General features: G+C 36.6%; 1 protein-coding gene across 1 annotated transcript in view; it reads left to right on the top strand.

Moving 5' to 3' along the window:
• Window positions 1-211: 211 nt before the first annotated feature.
• The window catches only part of mapk13 (mitogen-activated protein kinase 13), a 40363-nt gene continuing 23727 nt past the window's right edge, over window positions 212-16847 (top strand). The window contains exons 1-4 of the mRNA XM_028796542.2: window positions 212-505; window positions 15412-15541; window positions 15900-15958; window positions 16063-16168. Coding sequence (XP_028652375.1) covers window positions 387-505; window positions 15412-15541; window positions 15900-15958; window positions 16063-16168 — 414 coding nt within the window. The 5' untranslated portion in view covers window positions 212-386. The remainder of the gene's footprint in view (window positions 506-15411; window positions 15542-15899; window positions 15959-16062; window positions 16169-16847) is intronic.

Below are 16847 nucleotides of genomic sequence, written 5' to 3'. Positions count from 1 at the left end.
TAACGTTTCGTTACTTTGGAGGGGTTTGTCAAGCGACAATTAAATTCACCTACCACAGCTTAGCCTTTACTTCGTCCAGCCGTCCTCTTTTTTGGAAATCAAAATGTAGTCAATCTAATCGTGGATAAATATAAAATGAGAGAAGAAATGTCAATCACGTGTGAAGCGCTTCTACTTAGGACTTTTAAAACCACAACGTGACGGGCATGCGCAGACGAGGCATGCAGGTAGGCGGGAGAAGTCAAGCGAGTCCCGGCCGGCCCAGTTTCTTAGCGTAGACTGGTTACAGGGCCTGGTCTCCTTGCGTCTGCGGGGGTGTGCCACGCCTTCGGGTTTTCTTACTTTTTTCTAGTGTAAGTCTAATGCGACTCCATTAGACCGTCACAATGCACTCGAGCAAAAGGAAAAGTTTTCGGAGGGAAGAGATCAACAAGACGGTGTGGGAGGTTCCGGACAATTATGTGTGCCTCCGGCAAATCGGAACAGGAGCGTACGGCTCGGTGTGGTGAGTGTCGGTCTGTATACGCTGTACGCATAGCTGGAGAAATTCCCACGTATGGCAAAAAAAAAAAAAAAAACAACAAACTTAAGCCATATACTTGTGCAGTTAAGTAATGCTTTTGTGCAGTTATTTTGTTGTGTTATTCCCTGTAACCCCAATATTATTTTGTTTGATTGACAATCTGTGCAGCGCTTAGAGTCAGGCAGATATGAAGGGCGATACAGTAATAAAGACGAAGGGGCAGGCGTTGCCAGTTGGTGCGTTTTGATAAGATTGGGGCTGAACTTTTTTTTTTACTCCCAGAGCGACCACAGCTGGCAAAGCTTGCATTCAACATTGATGGTAAAATTGTACAACAGGATGCTAAGTCATGTGCAATATTTCATCCTTTACTACAACATACCTCTTACAGTATATTTGGGAACAGTGAGGAGGGGTTTTTGTAACTTTTTGAAGGAAGCAGCAATATCGAGTCGTCACAGCTCTAGAAGATTATTCGTGCCAAAATGAATTGAAATCCAACGTGTTAATTTACATGTAGATGATACATCTAATTTTGACAAAGTTTTATTGTGGCATGCGTAAAAACATATGTACCAAATGATCGGTTGCCTTTTACCATGGCACCCAAGTTTTGTGTCAGTTTAAAATGCAGTACAAACATGTATTGCATTTTAATTCCTGTCTACAGCTTGTGTGTCATACCCAAAAGCAAAACCTGTCGTTTAGAGCTGCCCCGAACGTATTGCATTTCGATTCAAGGCCAAGTATTAATCTTGCCCAAACTGAATGTAATCAAACTACCATCTCTGTTAAGAGGTGGGTCAAGGGTTGTGAACAGTTGGGGTGACAGGAGTTCCACTTCTAAACATTTCTGTGTTCTGGCGGCAAGCATACGTTTTGTCAATGTGATTTACCAAAAAAGTGAGAAGTATGTATTTGGCTTTGATGAAAAAATTTTCACTTGTATTGCTTTATTAAAATAGTAAGCTGTGCTTGCCCAATATCATATCCTGTGATAGTCCTAATTGATACTTCAAGAAGTTTACCAAATGCTGGTACTGTTATCCCCATTTGTAGGAATGTACAAGCCGTATTGGTGAATGTACGCCCCATTAGAAGATCTACATAATCGTATGCTGCAGCCCTTTTAGACATTAGCTCTTGACTACGTACTAAGGGTTTTGGTGTAGCAGTTGTAAATTCTTCTCCTTTTGCTACTTCTGTTTCACTGGCCCTTGCTATTAACCAGTTAACACTTAAAAAAACCATAAAATTGTCATGTGCTTCGCCAGCTTCTACCTGTTCAATGAGATGGCAGATCCCCTGCTTTAATGGCGGGTAAACACACTTGTGGTTGGAACGCCTCTTTCCCCAACTGTTGATGCTTCTTGACCCACATTTTGACGCTGGTCAGTCATTTGGTGACATTCCGTTTTGGCATGATTAATGTGTGCTCTCGAATCGAAATGCGATACACCCGGGGAACCCACTAAATGAAATGCAATATATTTTCTTTGCTTTTACTTATTACACAAGATCAATGGACATGGATTAAAATTAAAATTTTTTTTTTCCTTGTATTGCATTTTAACTTGTGTGCCATAGTGAAAAGCAATCTGTCATTGGGTTGATATGTTTTTAATAAACATCATAATAAATCCGTGCCAAAATGAAATGCAATCTAATGTACTAACTTCAATTTAATACGTACGCTTGTAGTACATTTAATTTTGGAATGGATAATTTTCCATACATAGCTCTTTAGCCATTAAGCACTCAAATTAATTCATCATTATAAAAATATTTACATACTATAGACTTTCACTTTTTTGGTGTTATGAAGTGGAAACATTAATGTGTTGGCAGTGAAGAGTTTTCTGCAGTCAATCAACCAATATGTTTGTAATGTCCAAGTCAAGTTAAATTTATTTTATAGCACTTTTAAAACAACTAAAAGTTGGCCAAAGAGCTTTGCAACAACAACCACCTTTATTTCTGTTGCACATTTTCATACAAATGATGTAGTTTAAAGTGTTTTACAAAATGACAAAAAAATAAGAGAGACAAATTAAAAGTAGATAACAGTAAAAATTTAATAAATGATACTCAAAAGTATTAGATAAATGTGTATTGATTTATTGTTATCTAACATAGATAAATGTAATAGAAGAAGTATATTCCATACATATAGATTTTTTTTTAAGTCTCTAAAGATGAGTCCAGATGGCCAGGGAGGACATTTTATTAAAATAAAAAAAAAAAAAAAAAGCTAAACTCCGGGGCAAGAAGCTGGAGGGAAAAGAAACAAAATCTGCTGGGATTCCAAGGTTAAAAACCACCCAGCCCTCACCTGGCATTCTACAGTTCAGGAATGTGTCCCCATTAACAGGATACTCTTGTGGAGCTCTTTTTCTTCCTTTTCCCAGCATCTCAGTTGGCTGCAGCTTACTTAAGCCAGGGGGCAGAGTGCCACCACCGAGTACTAATCACAAAAGTAGTGATTAGTGACCAGCCTATAAAGGAGCAAAGATAATTACATTTACTGAAAAGGACCAATTTTCTTCTCTCTCCTTCAGTATGAAGGAAAGCTAGTAATGCTAGTAATTTAAGTGATCAAGAGAAACCCAGATTAAAGAGGTATATGTTTATTACTGGTCTGATTTTTCTCAGATGGTAAAGTATTCCACATTTTTGGTGCATAAAAACAAAAAGTTGCCTCACCAGTTCTTTTATGCTTTATACTCTGAATACTGAGCAAGCCAATATTAGAGGATCTAAGCTTATAATTAGGAATGTATATGACAAGCAGTCCAAAATATAAGATGGTGCAAGATTGTTTAGAACCTTATATGCACCTAAAAATACTTTAAAATCAAACCTGAAGGGCACAGGCAGCCAATGGGGTGAAGCTACAACTGATCAGTTAAGCTCAGATTTTTTTTTTGGATAAAATTCTTGCTGTTGCATTTTGGACTAATTACAGCCCACCCATTTTCCCCCCACCCCACCCCCTTACACACACACACACACACACACACACACACACACACACACTATATTTTTTTTGGTAATCTCAATAGGAGTGCATTGCAATAATCTAGATGACTAAAGACAAAAGCATGTATTAACTTTTCAGCATCTTGCAATGAAATAAAAGATCTAACTTGTGTAATGTTCCTTAACTGAAATAATGCAGTCCTAGCAATATGCTTAATGTGCGATTTGAATTTTAGCTTGAAATCTAAAATGACACAGAAATTCTTTACTTCCAGCTTTATTTGTATAGGCCTTTGCTTTTCTGCATGCAACCAATAATTTAAATGTACGTTTATGTTTAAGAAAATTATTACTCATTGATTCAGTGATGCTGGTAAAGCACCAGGTCAGAAGATTCAGAACCTCAGTGTTATCTAGTGCTATTGACAAGTAAATCTGTGTATTGTTTGTAAAGCTGTGTTAATTCACTTTGTTTTTAAATGATCATCCCTAATGGGAGCATGTACTGGTAGAATGAGAATAAGGGGCACAAACATAAGTCCCTGTGGTACCCCATACATAATAGTGTAGATTTCTGATGTCTAATTGCTACAGCTGACAAAAAATTTTCTTCCTGTGATGTAAGAATCGTCACAGGGCACTGCCAGGAAGTCCAATCCATTGCCTAAGGTGATCAAAAAGCATAGTTTGATCAATGATGTCAAATGCTGCACTCAGGACTGACAGAAAAAAGAACTGATAAGATTATTTGAATCTGCATTAAGGTACAAGTCATCTGCTTTAACCAATGCAGTTTCTATACTATGATTTGGTCTGAGTCCTGATTGATGTTTATCCAGAATAGAATTTTTATTCAAGTATTCATGTTAATTGTTCAAAAAAAAATTTTTTTTCTAGAATTTTACTTAAAAAGGCAGGTTAGAGAGAGGCCTAAAATTGTTGAGGACAGAAACATCAAGATTATTTTTCTTAAGTAATAGCTTAACTACAGCAGTTTTTAGAGAGTCAGGAAAAAATGGCCATGTCGATTGAACAATTTAAGTATACCTAATACATTGACGATCACCAAATCAGATATTACTTTAAAAAAGCCTGTAGGGAATGGATCAAGCACACATGGAGTATGTTAACTGTGTAACTGTTCTACTAAAATCAGTTGGGCTTATTTTAGTAAAGGAGTTTAACGGACTGTGATCAGCTATGTTTGGGTTTGAGGTCTGTGCTGTACTGCATCTTATATACTTTCTCTGAAAAGAATGCTGCAAATCCTCGCATTTTGCCACTGATAGTTTAAGCATCCATTCAACAGCCTTTTATATTTTTTTAATTAAAATCAACACAAGGAATGAAGAGGAGTGAAAAACAGTAGAATTAAAGGATAAACAAAGGTGAAAGCAACACATAGCTAAGAACAATTCTGACTGTTAATAGCCATAAAAATACATATATATTTAGAAAATTAAAACAACAGAATTAAACCTAATTAAAAGTATGTTTTTAACTGTGATTTAAAGTAGTCAGTTGTGGAAGCTGAGGACCTACTAAAGTGAAGGCACGCTCACCTCCCATCTTTTAGCAAGTACATGGAACAGACCGCAATAATTGATTAGAGGATCTGAGAGAAATGGTGAATGAGTAGGGGCTGAGGAGATGAGCAAGATAGGCTGTTGTTAGACCCGTGTAGGACTTTGAACATAAACAATAAAATCTTAAGAGCACAGGGAGCCAATAAAGAGAAGCTAACACCGATTAAATGAGATTTGTTTTGTTAATGCTAATCAAGACTCTGGCAGCAGCATTTTGAATTTGTTGTTGTCGGGACATAGATAAATGGTAAATACCAGTCTAGAAGGATTTACAGTAGTCTAAACAGGGTGAAACAAAAGTGTGAATAAGCTTTTGCAGATCATTTAAAAGATAGCAACTTTAATGATGAACCTACTGTAAGCTGAAAAAAAAAAAATCTTCTTTTGACCACAGCTACTTTTTAACCAAAGACACAAAAATACTATACATCGTACAAACTGGAAAATTAACGAGAGTTTATGCAATTTATGAAACCCTGATTATTAGGGGTTTAAGATTAGCTTAACAAGATGCTAAATATAAAATTATATATTTGTTTAAACTGTTGTGTTAGAGTGACTTGTGGGCATGAAGAAGCTGCTATTAGACAGCACCTGCAAGGTTCTGAAAAAGAGCGTGAGCAAGGTGCCCAAGTAGTGGAAGGAAATAGCAGGAAGCATTGAATATATACTAAGTGTTCCAGAAGGGTAATGTGCATTGACACTGCTGAAGGAGCAAAGAGTAAGGATGTTGTGACCCAGTCGGGAAAATATAGTCTAGTGTTCCCCAGTAACACCAAGACTGGTGCCTCTTTTTGGGGAAGAGGAACCTTGCTGTTCTTTCCACCTCCTGTTATTCTGCGCATCTGTTGCCTACACTTTACCTGCAGACACTTTGTATGTTTCCACGTGTTGTATGTTGATTAGTACATGTCGGTAAGAACTTCCCTTTAACCTTGTCATTTGACACTATTGACTCTCTAAACTTTGGTCACTAGGAGATATTTTTGAACCACAAACCCCAGACACAACTGAAGCACCACAGACTCTGGTTCAAATATTTTTTTAGCTCTTTGAATATTCTCTGCTTCATTTTATTGAATTTAAAAATATTAGACTAAATTAGTTTTGAAATGGATGGATAGATACACAGAAAGGAGAGCATAATATAGGATACAGCAGAGGACAATATTCAAGACAGGTTAGCTACTTTATAAAATAAGTGGATTGATACCAAATCAATTACTTGTTTTGTATTGTCTGAAACTAATAAAAAAAAAATCCCCAAATCATTGTCAAAAAGTGGTATACAGTACAATTTTTCTGGATTTGATGATATAGGCAGTAAATAATAAAATTCATTACATTTATATAGCGCTTTTCTCACTCCTCAAACTGCTACCGCACAGGGAGAACCTGGAACATGAAGCCATGATTTCTTTACTGTGAGGTAGTAGCACTTCCACTGCGTCACCTGTAAACTCAGTGCTGCAAAGACTGAATTGTAAAATCTATCGAGTATAGCTCTAAATAGGACTGGCAATATACCAGTGAGGATCTATTAAATTACAAGGACAATTGACAGCATGTTTAAAAATTGAGGGTGTAAGCTTTGGTAAAACCTATAAATACATCATTAAGGGAGGCATGTACTAAGTTATGTGTCTTGTAGATTGGGTGTGGTAGATACATTCTATGTAATCTGATCCTGGAGTTCTAACTTAAGTGTGCAATATTAAATTGTATTAACCTTTTCTTGGTACAGAGTTGGTAGCAGCTTTGTAGCTTTAAGAAGACTATTTTTTCTGTGGGTCGTGCTCAATACATGAGAATCAACTTTTGTTGGAGTAATGTTTAAGGTTCTGTATGTTTGTAACACCTATAAATAAAAATGTATGTAATTTGGTAAAAAGAAACTGTTCAAATTTAGCCTTAAATGGTGGTGTTCACAGGAAACAATATACAGTACATTTACTCAGATTTGCCTCAGACCTACAGTAGAATGATTCTAAAAATCACGTGTAATATGTTCATTGTGATAAAGAAACATCCTAGATGTACAGTAAAACACCATTTATGTTTACTCAGAGGCTTCCCTCTGAATTCCCCAAAACATTGTACAATTTTGCAGACAAATAGAGACGGGATTAGTAATCGTGGGCAGAAGATGATACTAAAGAGGTAAGACTTGCTGTTTACCACAATCGAAAAGAAATAGCGTTTATATATAATATATACTGTATATGTTGTGTTTTGCTAGGTGCAGTTAAGTTTGGAAGTAACTGTTCATGGGATTTGCCTCAGACCCATTGCTGTCATTTGAGGAGAAATGAGTGCCCATTTTCTGCTACCAATTTATGGTAATTCAGTTGTTTCAGTTGAGAATTTGCCTTAAGAGGGGGTTTTGGGATCAGTGGGATACCTTTTGTTTATGAGTATAGGCATGCATAATTTGTTTTAAGACTAGTGCAGCCATCTGTTATGACTTCCATCAGTTTTTATTATTTTTTTTAATTTGGATTTTGTTTCATTTTTCTGGTGTTTTGTGTATTTTTTTTTTTTCATTCTTTGCAATCTTTTTGTTGCGATGTTGATGCTATTGTTCAATATCGGCATCACATTGGTTGCTGTAGGTGCCTCCCTAGAGCATAATTTCTGGAGAGCATCAATTTAATGACATATTAGATACTATTTTATTTAAAACAAAGAGAGGAAAGCACTAGTATAAAAATCAATGGCCTGGAAGAGTAAAGGACTGCTGTATCTTGTGAAAGAATTTTTTTGTTTTGTTTGATAAAGATTTTCGTTTCCCAATTGTTTTGGCGGATCATGAAAATATACAGTGTAGGCAGACATGAAGTTCAATCAATATCTAATATGTCACTGTGGTCTGTCTGTTTAATAAGCTAACCTGCTTAGGAAGTATCATTCTTAGATATACAGAAAATGTTATTTGTACTTATTATTATGATGCATTACTTGCTTCTTCTCGTCATTGTTATTATTTTTTATATAAATAACAATGTTATCTTAAAGTTTTAAAGAGCATCATACCCTGGCACATGAATACCCCATAAGTGCTGGAGCCTAGATATGCCTGAGCACCATAACGTCTAACCTTCTCAACCTTGGAACTTTTGAATTTCAGCCCTTCATAATTCTCTCCTCTCTAAATGTCTGTGCACTGTGATTGCACCTGGAGAAGACAGTGGCAGGAGCACTGAGAGCACCTCAACTAACAGAGAGATTAGATTCCTTTATTGTCATTGCACAGAATTAATTGCCAATCTTATTGCGATATTTACACATTAAAAGAATATGTATATATACATACACACACACACACACACACATCTATACCTGCTTACAGTATATACACATGCAGACATACATATAAACCCATTTAAAAATAGCTAATAAGGTATTGCATGACCGGATATTATACAGATCAATAAAAAATTACTAATGAAATTTAGGATGTGTCTCAATGTTCTGTTAGTATTATAGTGCTTTAGTGATGAAAATCACCTTTGATCAAAATAGATTATTATTGGGTCTATTTATGTTGTTCAGTTTGCGTATAGCTCCAGGATGAAAACCGTTCTTAAATATGTCCTTACTATAATAGAATTATAATGTCTGCCTGAGGGCAGCAGGTCAAACAGGTGATGTCCCAGGTGGGCTTTGTCTTTTAATATATTGGTTGCTCGACTGAGACAGTAACTCCTGAACAGATCCTCCAGTGAGAGCAAAGGCCAACCAATAATCCTTTAGGCAGTGTTAACGTCCCATTGAAGGGCTTTCATGTCCGATACTGTGCAACTGGCAAACCTTACAGAAATACCATATGTCATCATATTTTCGATAGAGCAGTGGTAGAAGGATACCAGTATTTTCTTTTGCAGGTTGTTTTTTAATGAGATCAAACAGAAAATGAGTCTCTACTGTGCCTTTTTTACTACTGGACTGGTGTCAGTTGTACAGTACTAAATCATAGTACAGATTCAGCATGACCAGGAACCCTTTAAACACAATCCCCACTAATGTATAGTGGGGCAGGCTCTGTGTTGTTGTTCCTGAAATCTATTATGAGTTCCTTTTGGTTTTTATAGAATTCAGAACTAGACTGTTCTCCGAGCACCGCCTTGCTAGTCTCTGGACTTCATTCCTGTAGACAGTCTCCTCTCCTCCGAAGATTAGTCCAACCACAGTCATGTTGTCTGCAAACTTGATGATGACATTGGTAGAATAGGTCGAGACAGAGTCATGGGTGTAAAAGGCATAATGGAGAGGACTTGGTACACAGCCCTGGGGGCCACAAGTGCAGAGTGTGATAGTATTGGAAAGATTTGGACCTAATCTAACATTCTGGGGATAATTTGTCAAAAAGTCCTTAATCCCGTGGCAGATGGTTTAGGAAAGTCCAAAGTCAGCAAGTTTGTTAATCCATCTACAGTATCTGGGAGGAGAGAGAAGTATCTTAACCGCTGCAGCTGGAGTCATTCTTGCAAAACAGATTGGGGTTTTCCCAGCAGAATCTTACCAGTGAACTGAATTATTATTATTTATAGGTTAAATATAAAATTATTATTTGTGCCATGCTTTTTGTTGTTGTGGTTTTTATTTCACAGTAGTGGTTTTGACACAGTATTGTAACCGGAACTGCCTTTCCACAGTGCATTAGCCAACATTACACCTGGTCCATTCATGGAGCTAACACTCTGAGCTGGATACACTGAGTCAGTAAACCCCAGCTCTCTTACAGTTTTTGTTTAGAGTTTGTGTCTTCTACCTTAGTCACTTAGGGAAATTGTATTTATTTATTTTTTTTGTAATACTTGTTCTTTCTTGTTGGACACCTTTTCAGGACAAGATTTTAGTAGTTTAATCCAATGCATGCTTTTAAGACAACGCTGAAATTCAAGCAGTATAGCAATTAAGTAGTCCGGTTCATCTCAATTACTATAAAATTTCTAATTGTACCTCTGTGAAATACAACAATGCTTAAATTGAATAAACTATGCCTTTAATAACCCAATCTCATCCTGTGAATTGACAGAACATTTTCTAGATGTCTAGCTAGTCCTTTTAGTACTTTTAATTCAAGATGGGTATGTAAGGTCAAAGTTTGCTTATGTCTTATTTTAAATTTATTTTATTAGAAGTATTATAGAAACCTTTTTTTTTTTTTTTTTTTTTTTTTACAAAGAGTTATTCCTTTCTCAGACCTTTTATGGTTCCCAACTTCCACTTATAAGCTCAGCAAACTATACAATAATTATAAAAAGAAAACCTAACAAAACAATTCTGAAAGTTAAACACCTTTTAGTATGTACACAGACATAGTATCCCTGCACGTTTTTAAATACTGTGTAGTTTCTTAAATTGTAGATATTTCTGGTCCAATATTCTGTCTTGTTCAAACTGTCTACTAAATAGTTTGCAGTTTATCATGGTACAGGCGAACTGATGATTCCACATTATGAAGGTCTGACAATGCCTCTCGGTGATGTATCAAAGCATCATGCTGGGAAGAGAAAGAATAAGGAGGACTTACGAAACAAATTCTGAAATTGTTAAATAATATGAACAACCTCAACAGAATTTATAACAATGGTATGCTGTTGATTTTATAGGTTGAGATCGATGGGGATTCTAATATTGACAGGTATATCCTTCGTTATTGGTAATTCTTTTTTGTAGACAAAGTCTTAAAATCAGCCTGAAGTTTCAACAATTTCTTTAAAAGACTGAAAGTTGTTGATCATTCTTATTAAGCATCAAGTGTTCAGATGATGTATTTTTCACTAGAGACTGTCTAAAACCTTTTTTTTATGGTAAAAGATGAAAGCGGGCTGAGTACTTTAAAACACTTGATGTCTTTGTTAAAGCTAAAAATGAGACAAATTCACATTTTAGTTGTGCTATTCCTAGTTAAGTGTAAAATGTACTATATGTATTTAAAACAAAAAGGGATTTGTGTCTTTTGTATTTCAATAAAAAAAGAAAGTTTACAATATAAAATTCCCACCCATTATTCCCATCATGAATAATGTAGATTGTGTCTTTCTTAATCCAATTAAAGGGGTAACCAGGGAACCACAGCCTATGTCACAAGTGTATAATTTTCATATATTTAATTACCCTAAGTGCTTAACAATATTGCTAAAGTTAAAATTTAACAAACATTAAACAGTGCATAATCTTAAACAACATACAAATAATTAAATATACCAGAGCCATTGTAAAGCACATGTTGGTCTGAGGTTTGAAATTCTAGAATCAAGCAGATTGAAAAAGCAAAGGTTCAAATATTGCATTGTTATACTTTTCAGTTCTGGGAAATATCTTGAGGGAAAATGTTTATAAATGGTTACAAAACCTATATGTAAAACCACTTAGAATATTCTGACCAAAAGAAACAAAAAACTGTAATACCTCTTGAAAAAAGGGAAACCTTAGATCAGGGAGTAAGGTTTAATGTTACAATACCTCTGAAACACATTGTGCAGTCTTCTGGACTGTGACCAATAGTGCACCCGCCTATTTAGCTTATAATAGATTAGATTTTTCATAATTTCAGTGCAGTTGCCAATACTGAGGAAGGATTGGCATCCCAGCTAGGTCTCTGCATTTGACACAATACTGCTAAGAGTAAATGGGTTAGGGAAATAAATTTGAACAATATTTTTATAAATCATTTGTATTTTGTACTCGAGTCCTGTTTTGATATTTATATTATACTATATTTGTAAATTTCACTCTTCGCGGTTGTGTTTTTTGCTTCTCTTGGTTATCAGCTGGAAAGATATGCTCAGGACAGAACTGGCAAAAATCCTTACATTTTTTAGTACCATCTTATTTAGTAAAGAGTTGCATGGTGTCAAAGCCTATCTTTGCAACAGTTAGGACAAATAATTAAATTCAAATCTTTGTCATGAGTGCCAGTACCATATACAATGAAATGCATACTTGCATACGCCTCCGCAGAAAAGAAACAAACACCAGAGACAAATATAGAATAAATTCAAAACGTGACAACAAGTGCATGTACAAGGTAACAGCAGTAGTAGCATTGGAGGCGACAAGATTACTGATTGATCATGTGTCTAATTGCAGTTGGGGGAAACACTGTTCCTGAATCTGGAGGTGTGTGTTCGGATGGACTTTAGATGTTTCCCAAATGGGAGGAGAGTGAAAAGTGGCAATGCAGGATGGTTATAGTCCCACCTGTTACTGTTTACCTTCTTAAGACAGCGTGTGGTGTAGATGCCATGGATCTTAGGGAGTTTAGTATCTGTGATCTGCTGTGCTGTTTTCACCACACGCTGCAGAGCTCTGTGATCCTGAATTGAGCAACTGCTATACCATGACGTAATGCATCCTGTGAGGATGGATTCCACAGCATACCTGTAGAATCTGCATAGGATTATGGGTGACATCCGGGCCTTCCTCAGTTTCCCGAGGAAGTAAAAGCATTGTTGGACTTTCTTAATTACTACTGCAGTGTGACTTGACCATTTAAGGTCACCAGTGAGGGTCACCCCAAGGAACCTGAAGCTGCTAACCTGCTCCACAGCTGCCCCTCTGATGTAAATTTGGACAATGCTCTCTCACCTGCTTGCAGAAATCTACAATCGGTCCCTTAGTTTTGCTAACACTGAGGGTGAGGTTATTGTCCTGGCACCATTTTGCCAGGAATCTGACCTCCTCTCTGTAAGCCATCTCGTTGTCCTTGCTGATCAGAATGATTACATTGCTGTTGTAGGCAAACTTAAGGATAATATTACAGTTGTACTTTGCCTCGCAGTCACAGGTAAGGAGAGAGTAAAGCAGGGGACTCCGCATGCTGCCCTGTGGGGTGCCAGTGTTGATGATGGTGGATGAAGATTTTCCACTAATACAAACATACTGATGTTTGACAGTACTGAAATCATGTACCCAGTTACACAGTGTAGAACTAAGCCCCGGATTCAGGAGTTTAGCAATGAGCTGGGATAAGATGACAGTGTTAAATGCAGATTTGTAATTCACAAACCGCAGCCTGCCATACCAGTTCTTGTTCTCTAGGTGAGACAGAGTAGTGTGAAGTGCTATGGTAATGGCATCCTCAGTGGACCTGTTGCAACAGTAGGCCAACTGGAGGCGGTCCAAACTGTCAGAGATGATATCCTTAATGTGTTCCAGCACCAGCCTCACAAAGCACTTCATGGCTATGGGAGCAAGTGCTACTGGTACAGGAATGATGGCTGTATAAAATGAACTATAAGCAGTTTCAGTCATGGAAGTCATTTGGTTGAGCACAGTTGTGCAGCTCTTTTTTTTTTTTTTTTTTTTAATATATATAAATACTTGAACACATTTTATCAAATGTTGCGTCATAAGAACTTGGAGGGTTTTAAGAACATTGTGGCCTTTCTATGTTGAGTACTTTGGTTTTACAAAATTATATACAGTCATATGAAAAAGTTTAGGAACCCCTCTCAGCCTGCATAATAATTATCTTTCAACAAAAAAGATAACAGTGGTATGTCTTTAATTTCCTAGGAACATCTAAGTACTGGGGTGTTTTCCAAACAAAGATTTTTAGTGAAGCAGTATTTAGTTGTATGAAATTAAATCAAATGTGAAAAACTGTGCAAAAATTTGGGTCCCCTTGTAATTTTGCTGATTTGAATGCATGTAACTGCTCAATACTGATTACTTGCAACACCAAATTGGTTGGATTAGCTCATTAAGCCTTGAACTTCATAGACTGGTGTGTCCAATCATGAGAAAAGGTATTTAAGGTGCTCAATTGCAAGTTGTGCTTCCCTTTGACTCTCCTCTGAAGAGTGACATCATGGGATCCTCAAAGCAACTCTCAAAAGATCTGAAAACAAAGATTGTTCAGTCTCATGGTTTAGGGGAAGGCTACAAAAAGCTATCTCAGAGGTTTCAACTGTAAGGAATGTAATCAGGAAATGGAAGGCCACAGTCACAGTTGCTGTTAAACCCAGGTCTGGTGGGCCAAGAAAAATACAGGAGCGGCATATGTGCAGAATTGAGAATGGTTACAGACAACCCACAGATCACCTCCAAAGACCTACAAGAATATCTTGTTGCTGATGGTGTATCTGTACATTTGGTACATCTGTATGGCAGGGTGATGAGAAAGAAGCCCTTTCTGCACTCGCACCACAAACAGAGTCGCTTGTTGTATGCAAGTGCTCATTTAGACAAGCCAGATTCATTTTGGAACAAAGTACTTTGGACTGATGAGACAAAAATTGAGTTACAGTATTTGGTCATAACAAAAAGCACTTTGCATGATGGAAGAACAACACCGCATTCCAAGAAAAATGCCTGCTACCTAGTGTCAAATTTGCTGGTGGTTCCGTCATGCTGTGTGGCTAGTTCAGGGACTGGGGCCCTTGTTAAAGTCGAGGCTTAGATAAATTCAACCCAATACCAACAAATTCTTCAGGATAATATTCAAGCATCGGTCACAAAGTTGAATTTACGCAGGGGTTGGATATTCCAACAAGACAATGACCCAAAACGCAGTTCGAAATCTACAAAGGCATTCATGCAGAGGGAGAAGTACAATGTTCTGGAATGGCCGTCACAGTCCCCTGACTTGATTATCATCGAAAATCAATGGGATGATTTGAAGCAGGCTGTCCATGCTCGGCAGCCATCAAATTTAACTGAACTGAACTGGAGAGATTTTGTATGGAAGAATGGTCAAAAATACCTCCATCCAGAATCCAGACACTCATCAAAGGCTATAGGAGGTGTCAAGAGGCTGTTAGATTTGCAAAAGGAGGCTCAACTAAGTATTAATGTAATATCTCTGTTGGGGTGCCCAAATTTATGCACCTGTCTAATTTTGTTATGATGCATATTTTCTGTTAATCCAATAAACTTAATGTCACTGCTGAAATACCACCGTTTCCATAAGGCATGTCATATATTAAAAGGAAGTTGCAACGTTGAAAGCTCAGCCAATGATAAACAAAAATCCAAAGAATTAAGAGGGGTTCCCAAACTTTTTCATATGACAGTAGAAAGGCACCAAAGTGGTGTACCACCAGTTATCTTGGTTCATTTCTTTCTGTTTGTGTCTCTGCATTTTAGGTATGAGTGAGTGATTTGGAATGGACATCTAGGATCTTACTTGCCTTGCATCCATTGCTACCAGAATAGGGTTTGTTTCAATGCATAGTGGAAAACATTTCTAAAATAAAATAAGTAGATGGATGACATTTTGAGAAGCAGATTAGTTGATCTGAAATGGAATGTTTTCCTAACCTCTGTTTTCATCTCACAATCACGTTTATCAGTTTTTTTCTGTACCACCAGCTCTGCAGTTAATACGATTACTAATGAAAAGGTGGCTATAAAGAAACTACATCGTCCGTTCCAGTCAGAAACATTTGCCAAGAGAGCCTACCGGGAGCTGTGTCTTTTAAAGCACATGAAGCATGAAAATGTAAGTGACATTTTCTTATCTTTGACCTGACATCACATACACTACACAAAGGAGTATCTTGCACATTAATGCCTTTGTAACGGGTTGCATTAGTGAAGTTTTGAGAGACGGGTATATTTTTGTCTAGACTATTTTATGAATTTTATAAAAATTCCAGATAAGTTGTAGGAAATGTTTAGGCATGCAAAGTATTAATCATCCTAGTATCATAAGATGTCTTAGAATTGAAATTAATACATCTTCACAAGAAAACATTACACTTTTGCTAAATTACTGTAAGCAGCTGAGTGTATTGACATACTGAAGTGTTTCAATCCTGAACTGTCAATAAGCAGAAATTATTTTTATCATTCCATAGGTGATTGGACTTTTAGATGTCTTCACACCAGCCAGCCGTCTAGATGATTTTCATGATTTGTAAGATTTTTTTTTTTTTAATATAAGTTTTTACATTTGATCAACTTCTGCTAGTATCTGCAAGAACTTCTTTGGTGAACTGTATTATTTTATTTCTTTGCAAGTTACCTTGTTATGCCTTTCATGCATACCGACCTGTTGAAAATCATGGGACTTCTCTCAGAAGAACGGATTCAATACCTGGTGTACCAAATCTTGAAAGGACTCAAGGTGAGCTGTTCTAGATATGTGCTGGAATAATGGACCAACTAGATCTTTGGGAATCTGATTTTTATGATCCTAAAAGTGTAGATTTGATTTGAGTTTGATGTTATGATTGTGGTACTGAAGAGGCACAGGTACCAATCACTGCAATCTGGAAAAAAAGGCCAGAACCCAAAATATGCAAAATGAGGCTTTATTTTATAAAATAAGAGACAAAGAATATGAGGATTAAAGAATTTACTAGGCATGGTGTGCACCTACTGTATATCAGGTATAATTGCTATTAGGCTTATCCATACTGTATGTACATTTACATATTTTTCAGATTTCTTTCTAATAAATTTTCATATGAGTAGTGATTTGGCATTCTACCAATATTATAGAGAGACACAATCAACTAATTGCTTCCCTCTATCTCAGAGAGGTAGTTGTGGTGCAGATGTTTTGTGTTTCATTAAAACATCCGCTTTGTCTCATTCATTGTATGACTGTTTTGAAATAGGGGTGTAGAAGGGTCCATACATTCATCATCTATTTAACCTACAGAATCCTGTTCAGGTCTATGGAAATGGTATTTTGTGTGCCCACATTAAGTGGTTATTCATTTACTTTCTTTTGTGCTGAAAATATGCTGTTTAATAAACGAGTTCTGATTCATCACTTCAACATGTTTTACTTACAGTGG

The sequence above is a fragment of the Erpetoichthys calabaricus genome, chromosome 3 (assembly GCF_900747795.2).
Source record: "Erpetoichthys calabaricus chromosome 3, fErpCal1.3, whole genome shotgun sequence".
Lineage (NCBI taxonomy): Eukaryota > Metazoa > Chordata > Cladistia > Polypteriformes > Polypteridae > Erpetoichthys > Erpetoichthys calabaricus.
This window is presented reverse-complemented; position numbering and strand designations above follow the sequence as displayed.